The 9,153-nt window shown below is 41.0% G+C and overlaps 1 protein-coding gene across 7 annotated transcripts in view; it reads left to right on the forward strand.

The window, feature by feature from the left end:
• LOC146389243 (thyroid hormone receptor alpha) overlaps positions 1-8,830 on the forward strand; it is a 112,118-nt gene extending 103,288 nt beyond the window's left edge. For all 7 annotated transcript variants that reach the window (XM_084926973.1, XM_084926974.1, XM_084926970.1 and 4 more), the window contains one exon: positions 154-8,830. In XM_084926973.1, coding sequence (XP_084783099.1) covers positions 154-404 — 251 coding nt within the window. In that variant the 3' untranslated portion in view covers positions 405-8,830. The remainder of the gene's footprint in view (positions 1-153) is intronic.
• The last annotated feature ends 323 nt before the right edge of the window (positions 8,831-9,153 follow it).

Raw genomic sequence — 9,153 nt, forward strand, 5'->3', positions numbered from 1 at the left:
TCCAGTACACACTGTCACATCACTTATTCTGCCCTCTCCAAGAAAAATGTATGCAGCATTTCAATTTGCAATCTTTCTCCTGTTTTAAAAGGAACCAGGCAGCGGAGGGCACATTTCCCATGTAATTGTTCCTATGTTCTTTATTGCCTGCAGACCGTTCAGGGCTGACCAGCGTGGAGAAGATTGAGCAGTGCCAAGAGGCTTACCTTCTGGCGTTCGAGCACTATATAAACTACCGCAAGCACAACATTCCCCACTTTTGGCCCAAGCTGCTGATGAAGGTGACAGACCTGCGCATGATCGGGGCTTGCCACGCCAGCCGTTTCCTTCACATGAAAGTCGAGTGTCCCAATGAACTGTTTCCCCCGCTCTTCCTGGAGGTGTTCGAGGACCAGGAAGTGTAACTGTACATCACCCTCAGAAAGAACACTTTTGTGGTGGCTTTGAGAGGAGTGGAAGTTTGGCTGAAGGACAAGCGAGGACGAAAAACTGGATTTTTTTTTCTCTTCATGGAGAACACACTCTAAATTTCTTTTGTTGCCCCTTTGTGTGTGTGTTTTTGTTTTGTTTTGTTTTTTTGATTTGTCAAGCAACTACAACATCCACCACCAGCAAGCACACATCAATATTATCAGAGGAATGCAATCAGTCTCACTAGGCACACACACAAAGTACAAGCAGTGTAAATACTTACATGGCTATTCACACATTCATACACCATAAAAAGTGTATTTATATGCAAACAATTGCATTGCCTCTTTTTGCACCCCCATGGATACACAGCTGTACTGCTCCTGACTAATGCAAACTGAGGGGCTTGGTTATGTTTCTACTAGCTGCACAGCCACCTATCACCTCAGATAAGTGCTTTTTTTGTTTTGTTTTGTTTTAATCTCTGGGACCTGATCATTAGCTTCTCTTTCAATCCCTACACCTCCCTCACATCTCCTTAACTGCAAAGGCATCCTCAGTCCGCAGCCTAGCCCTCAACCTGCCAAGGCCCCGTGAGTCTTTGTTGACCTACCTCCCTCACGTACTGACCTCTCTCTCTCTCTCTCGTGTATACACAGGCACATGGTGTACATGCACAAAAGACACCCCTACAATATTACCTCAAACAATATTACCTTTCTGATTAGAAAACACAGACTCGTGTAATATTTAGTCAAACCATATGCAAGCTACAGTGAGAAAACTTTGTATGAAGCCCTTATTTATATACAGATATGTCTTATAACTGCAGACATGAGATGGTATCGCTCGGTTTCCTGAGCAGGGACTAAACCCAGTCTAAAAAACACTAAAAACTTTGTTTTCAGTTGAAGTCTTCATTGAATTTTCCTTCAAGTGTGGAACTGGGCTTAATCCATGCCTGGGACACTGAACCCATAGGTATTAATTACTGTAGTGCATCAGAGGTTACAAGATGTCATGAACATCACGGTGCTTTCTGTGATCACTAAGTGTTTTGCTTTAATGGATTTGATATCCATCTTTGTGCAGTAAATTCTCGTTGTTTACTGACATGGCTGGAAACAGGTTTACTTTCTTTCTTGCTGTGACTTAAATATAAAGTTTGATACCATTCTTACGCAGTATTTGAAGCTAACGCTAGCGACTGCTTAGCATAGCTATGCTAAGCTACGCTAGCATAGCATCGTCACTGCCAGGCGATGAAGGCTGTCCCAATTCGAGGGCTGCTCCAAATGCGGCCCACAAATGCGTCCTCCTTTTCCCCAGATTTGAAGGATTTGTCGGGTGTATCCTTTGTTGCCCAGCCTATCCCAGGATTCATAGCGCGGCGGTGGCTGTGGATGATTTTTTTTTTTATGTTTAGCTTATTTGTTGTTGTTTGTTGGAATGTTTAAAGCCAGATGTTTTATTATTTCCTGTTTTGTGCTAAGTTAGTGTTTTTATTGGCTGTAGTTTATTTTTTAAAGGACAGATTTGGAAAGTGTTATTTTCACCAGAGTAAGAAAGCAAAGAAAGAAATCCTGTTTCCCAGAATATCAGTCACTATTACTTTATTGCTTCTTCAGGAGTTATAGGATGTTGTTTTTATCATTTCCATGTCAACAGTAGCAGCAAGGAGTTATAAGCAGATTTATTCTAAAACGTATTTTTTCATTCATGATCTACTAAAATAAAAAATAAAAATAATACTTTTTTTTCTTGTTCATTGGATTCAGTGGATTTGGATCATCTTTACCTCCATTATACCCGAACTGGCCATTAGCTGCTGAAAGGCTAATGGCCAGCTCCAGCCCCGTTCCTCAGAAAGCACTGATTTAGTCATGGCATCTTAAGCATCCAGGAAGAGAAAAGCTGATTGCGACGTTGTTTTTATACTAACTATAGCATACACAGGACGTCTGCTTATATTTATACACAGCTGGAATACCTCTCCAACACATACCTCCTGTTGTCTTTACCTCACATACTCATATGCATATTAAACACCCATTTAGTTATTATCACATGTATTACCTCAGTTGTTTTGTGATCAGCACTTCCTCCTCCTGAGTTGTGCACACTTCCTGTGTCTTTGGGTCAGTGTTTGAGTATCCCATTGGATCCCCCTGCTCTATGGTCCGCGCCCTCAGCTTTCCACTGATTTGTGTTAGGTTCAGCACTAGCACATGGTGGTGGTTGTGGAAACCTCTTCAGGCTTCTCCCCATCGCCTGTATCCATTTCAAGTCCCGCCTGAAACTGGCAGATTCTACCTCACCTCTCATTTAAAAGGAGCTCCCCCTCTACCTGCAGCGCATACACATGAACATGCACAGAGATATAAAAATACAGATATATGTACTCACCGTGCACAAAGGACTTGCAAGCATGGACCCACTGAGTGTCTTTTACATGGGCCAGAGATCCCCCCTTTTTTTTTCCAGACTTTATCACAAAAAAATTGGGATCAAGAGTCATTTTTAATTTTTATTTAAGAACCTAAAGTGACAACCCTGCAGACATGAATCTGTGAATCTGGATCTGTGTGCTAATTGAACTTGGAGGAAGCTGTCAGGACACGGTGACAGCTGGAAACTGGCACCCCAGTTGAATTTTAGCCCTGTCGGATCAGCCCAAGAGACTCTTCTGGGGGCTGACTGGAAGGTAAATAAACAGCAACTGAGTCAGCAGAATCCGCCTGAGGATATGACTTTTCGTCCTGGCTGAAGCGAGGGAAACGGCGAGTGTGTGTGACCGTTGCAGTGTGACGCAGTTCAGGCCACCAGCAAACCTACGCAGACACGGACCGAGCGATGCGTCCCTGAATTCTTCCCTCGCCATCGCAGCACAAACGGAAAACACTGGCCCAGAAATTCAAATCATGAATTTAACATTGCTGAGACCATCTCCACCAACCATATGCCGCACTGCCATCCTCTACAAATGATTATCAGGTTTTTTTTCTGTTGCACTAAAACCATGCCTGTATTCTTCAGCAGCCCTGAACTCCTTTCCTCTATGACCTCTCCTAAACCTTTCCCTTTCCTGCTAGTCTGTAGCATTCCCAATATCCTCCCTGATTATCTTATATAACCAACAAGGACTGTGCCACGGCGCTGCCACTCTCAGTGTTACCAATCTATGTTGCAGGGTATTTAAATAGAACGTGCTTATACAGGGATACAGTTGCACACACACACACACGCGCGGCAATAGCATGATTGAGCTGTACAAGTTCAGAGCGGCCGTCTCCAGACCTGCTGTGTTTGTACTGCACTCACTATCACTGTGAATGAAAGCCACGCTGCAACCGGGCTAAGGCTCAGACAGGGTACTGCTGGCTTTCTAATTCACACATGTAAATGTGCCTCACAGAGGTTGTACAAATATACACAATATAGGAGCAAATATTTATACACAAACACAATACAGTTATTGTATGTAGCTTTCGAGCTATCAGTGGGTGAGTTTATGCTGCCAGTTCCAATCAGATCGTGAATCTGTCTGACCGCTCACGTAGCACAAGAATCAATATCTGTAATACAGTTGTTTTTAATACGTTGGACTTGGGGTTAGACTTTGGACCTGATGTGCGTTTTCTTATATTCTGTCACTGTGTTTAAACAGAGAAGTTTCAAATAATGAGTTGAGTGTATGTACAAGTAATCCTGCGAGTCAGAAGTCGCTCATCCCAGAAAAACAGCAAGTTGTTTATTGGGAGGGAAGGAGAGCGTAGAATCGCTTGTTTCAGGCAGTGGATGAACTAAAGTGTTACACCGAGCAAAGGATGTTTTTTAAACCAGCTAAAGTAATAAAGAAACAGCTTTAAATAAGCATAACAGGGTAATGTAATTGACATATGATTTGCAGTAAATACATTCAAAGGTTACCATATTAGTTTGCCATCGGTAACATCTGCTAATCACCAACGTTCAGCTTCAAAGTGATGCACTTCCTGTGTGGATGCATACATTTAATTTTTATAGATGCCTTGTGGAGATCATCAACTGCTGACTTGCTTTTTGCAAACCTCTTGGTGAATCCCCCCCGAGTTTGAGACTGAGGTCAACTTCGTGATTTAGATTGGAGCTGGCAGCATGGCCTCTCTGTCTCTCTCTTTCTCTCACCCTCTCTCTCCTTCTCAGCCAAATGATCACTGGGGAAATCCTCTTCCTGTCCTTTAAAAAGAGAAAAAAAACAGCACACCAGCACCACAGAGCACACTGCCTTCAGCCGTGATCAGCTGCACCAGCATAGTGGAGAGACAGCAACCATCCTTCCCACCTTCCACAGTCATCATCACATAGCACACATGTCCAGGTAGCTCTTTAAGTCTGATCTCAGCGGTTGGGTTTTTAAACTCTAATGAGAAGTAGCTGCACAGGACCGTACCTTCATTTGTTGTCTTGATCATCATAGTGACGAAGTAGCCATGCATGTTTTCTGCATGACAGCTCTGTTACTAATAGCATGGAGTGTCTTTTCTAATTTTTTTGGCTTCATAATCTCCAAGCAGTGCTTCAGTGACGAGACAAAAAACCAAAAAATCATTTTACATTAAGAAATCAGAATAAAAGAACTGATTTGTTCTGTCTGCTTGGACATGGCTCAAGTAGTTGGTGCACTTATGCAGGCGAGGCAGAATGGAAAATTCCTTCACCTGTGTGAGCCAGAGAGTCAAAAACACGTGTTCTTGTGGCAGTGTAGCATTGTTGGACATAATTGAGGCCACTCAGAGGTAGGCTACCTCCATCCGCTTCATGTCCCAACGTCCCAGTCAAGCTGTAGAATAACAGTCTCCATGTTTTCCACACCATCACTACAGTTTGCTTTCTCTGTCTGCCTCTAAGATCAAAGGAAGGATTATATTACGTTTACAATAAACTCAAATGTGAACTTGATGCTAAGCTCTGCACCTGCAGCCTGGCACAAAGCTAACAAATACTACTGTTTTTATTACTTACCCAGGGAAAACATCCGTAAGCCAACATCATTGCTCTCATCCTTGCATCCACCTTTCCACATCCTTCCAACTCCAACCCCCCCGGGTGTTTCCTCCATATGCCTCTCCTTCCTTTCCCACACCCTTTCCCAGAAACCTGCTACGGCTCATGCTAGCACTCTCTGGTGGAGACAATCCCTGCAGGAATATGTCCACACGTGGAATGTAAAATACTGAAATTGTATAATTAAAGACACGATGTGAAGTCCCACACTCATGTTGCTTTCGATGTTGCTTTTGTTGTGCACCAAGTGTTCGTCGTTCTGCTTTTTCTTGGGCCGTTGAGCTTTGGAGGTGGACATGAGCCACGTCCTGTGACAGACTGCTACTGATGAGTCATTTTAAGAAAAAACTAGTATGTTTATGAAAGAACTGTGTGATGACTGAAAACGTTTGAGTGATTTAAAGGACGGGATGAAGTGAATGTTTTGGGTATAGAGGAATTTTTTAATTTTTGTTTTTTTAATGATACTTTTGTCTTTATTTGCATCTGATTTTTCTTGGTAAGTGAATGTCTATCTGTGTTGATGCTTTACTGTGAGAATATGGCTGTATATGCACTTTCAGACCATCATTGGTGCAGTGGTAGCTAGTGCTCAGACATCACCCATGGGTCAGGGTTCAGCTCATCTTCAGTTTAGCCAACTGAAAAAGAAGCCATATTAATAAATACGATTGAAACTTCTTGGAACGATTGCATTTGGCACCATAGTTGGCTGTATCTAGCAGCTGTACTGCTTGCACTGTAATACACACTGCTGTATAAGAATGAATGAATTGCATTATTCAAAAATATACGTTTAGTGTGATAAGCTAGTCAGTGTTTTGGATTCATACTTTTTTTTTAAGGTTTTAAATCTTACGTTTTTCTTACTTCTGACCTTTTTTTGTTTTGTCACTACTGCAACCTCTCATACGCTAAAACGTAATATACCACTGTCCCAGTCACACAGGCTTAGAGACCAGTTAGTGACTGCCTGGCAATCACAAGTTGTTCGGGAAAAATGTATTTTCTCTGAACAGTTGCTGAAGTTTGCTGGCAGTTGCTGTGAAGTCAGTTCCTAAAGGCTCAGTTAGGCTTGCCTACACTAGTCTGTGATCCTGTGGTAATCACCGGCAGCAGGAGAAAAATCTCTTCCCAACCAGTTGGAGAGTGGTAGCAGAAAGTTGCTTACTGTCACCAGGTGAAACTGGTCATCTAAGGGTTTACGACGCTGCAGCGAAAACCTCCTCGGGATTACTTTGGTGGTTGTTAGCACTCTGTAACCACTTGCTAACTATTTGCTAAGCTGTAGTGAAACTGTGAAGAGTGTCACACAAACCTTTTTAGCGCAGTCCCTTCTTTGCAAATAATTTCACCCGGTGACAGCTCGCAACATCCTGCAATTCTTAAATTAATTTTAATACATAAATGATAAACTAATCCTTGCTCTGTCAAACTCTCTTGAATATTATTCTAAGTAAAACCACTAATTAGCTAGCTAGCTGATGATGTTGTAATCTTGCTGTTCCGAGGTTTACTCATGATAATATTTTTATTTGCTGGTCATACTTGAGTTATCAGCAATTTGGTGTTGGGCTAATTTGATAGATGTAGGTGATTAAAAAAAACTATAGTCAATTTGAGCTAATGTCAATTTTGCAACTAATGTTGGGCCCAAAGATTAGCTTACTAGCTTAGAGCTAACTTCACTCTGTCTACTGCCCATTTGGTGTTGACACCATATTTTAATAGTTTTGCTAAAAGCTGATACAATGAAAGATTTTCTTTGACAAGGTACATAAATAATTGGTGTGGAAAAAGTCATTGAATTCCTTGCTATACATGGGCCTTGCTCTTGACTCAGAAGGTAATCAGTACAGTTAATACTTTGGCCACAAATACCAATAACAAATACACAGAGATGTATGGTTTCAGGTGTACTATTTTATTCAATTCTATATATATTTACATTTTAGGGGATTATTTATATTTGTATATAAACATTTAAACAACTTTTCTTTCACACCCCTCATTAATAATTTACGTACAGTCCCTTATAACACCTCTGAAATGTGAATAACCAGGTTACCGTCTCAGTGAAAATATTTCTGAACTTGTTTAAAAGATAAAGTGTTGCCAAATCCATCGTCCAGTTGGAACTGAAAGTGAATGAACCTGATTTGTGCTCTCCACAGTTGCTTTAGCTGTATCATTTGTTAAGCTAGAGTCAATAAAAATAAGAAAAAACATTCGCATCCTGATGTCAGCATCTATCAGACCTCCAGCTAAGGTTAATCGTGCAATGTATACATCTGCCATATGTAAAAGTGTCAGTGTTGTAACGATAATATAGCTTTTGATGGAGAACAAAGCTCACTATACAAAAAAGAAGTGTAAAGAAACACATGACAATAAATGATAAAACAGAGACCAAAAAAAGAAGAAGAAAGATATATATACAACTGATCATACCTCATTGTACTGCTGTGTGCCAGAGGAAGGGACTGGGAGCGATCATTTTGATCATGGAAAAATATGAAACAGGAGCAAGGAAGAGACACTTGAAAGGTTATTTTCTTTCGCTCGCTCTCTTTTGGCCTCTTCACATGCCAGAAATAATAAGCTGAACTGGATAAAAAAGTAGCAGTGTACATGGTTAATGTGATAAAATGCTTACAGGTTCTATTCAGGTTATAAGATATGTCACTGTGACAGTGTTGTTTTTCAGGAAAAAAAATGCAGACTTATTTTGTTGTGTCTGGTGAAATATGAAGCCAAGCTTTGAGGACTAGTCATCAGCTGGCATCATGGCACAAAGAGAGGGAGGACTTCATCACTACAGGAGCGTACCTGAGGGGTATACCAAGTTGAAGTCAAATAAAATTATTAATGCAAGTGTGAATTAGAGTCCAGTATTCTTAGGAATTGCAAAAAAGTGCAAAAATGCAATTAAACATTTGCATTTAGTGTATATAATACAGGCCAGCAAGTTGTGCCTTGAATAAGTTTAGCACCCAGCGTCCCAAACTACTATTCCCACGATTAGACTTGTCTCCTTTTTTATTTCTTTGCTGCTCCCTGCTGGAGAATCCATCCCGGCTCTAATTATTCTATCCAAGACACATCATGGGACGATGATGTGTTTGTTGGCAGAGCACAGTGTTGAATGTAACGCTGAGTGAGATGCGAGCCGGAGCTCCCCAGACGACAGTTTGATATTGTATTCAATCTTGCTGGTTGTGGGTTTGTGACGGGCATGTTTGCTGTTTGTTTTGCTTTTCTGTGACAAATCATTTATGGCACAATCAGACAATGATATCTCAGTAGCTTGCAGCTGTTTGTGTTTGTGGCTCTGTGGCATTCGTTTACAGCGTTATAAAATGATTTGAGAACAGTCTGCCTACTTTGTCTCTGTCCAAGTGATCAGGAGTTATATTGTCTCGGTTTCAGATGCACGCACGAGCACAAGTTAATAGACAAATAAACACTAAACTAGCTAAATATAAAAGTACAGTGTTCGATACGCTGCAAAAGTCTTAAAGCATCCCTCATTTTTTTTTATAGTTTGCTTCCAAAAAGGGGGCAGCAACTGTAATTTCTTTCATTAGAATAGCTCACAATACTGTTTGTAACTATATGCAGAATTTGTTTTAATGTCACATTAAGTGCAACTGAACCTAAAAGATGTCATTATGTGTGCTGCAGTAAAAAGAAAGA

Source organism: Perissodus microlepis, chromosome 4, assembly GCF_051167445.1.
Source record: "Perissodus microlepis isolate ML-2025 ecotype Zambia chromosome 4, ASM5116744v1, whole genome shotgun sequence".
Taxonomy (NCBI): Eukaryota; Metazoa; Chordata; class Actinopteri; order Cichliformes; family Cichlidae; genus Perissodus; species Perissodus microlepis.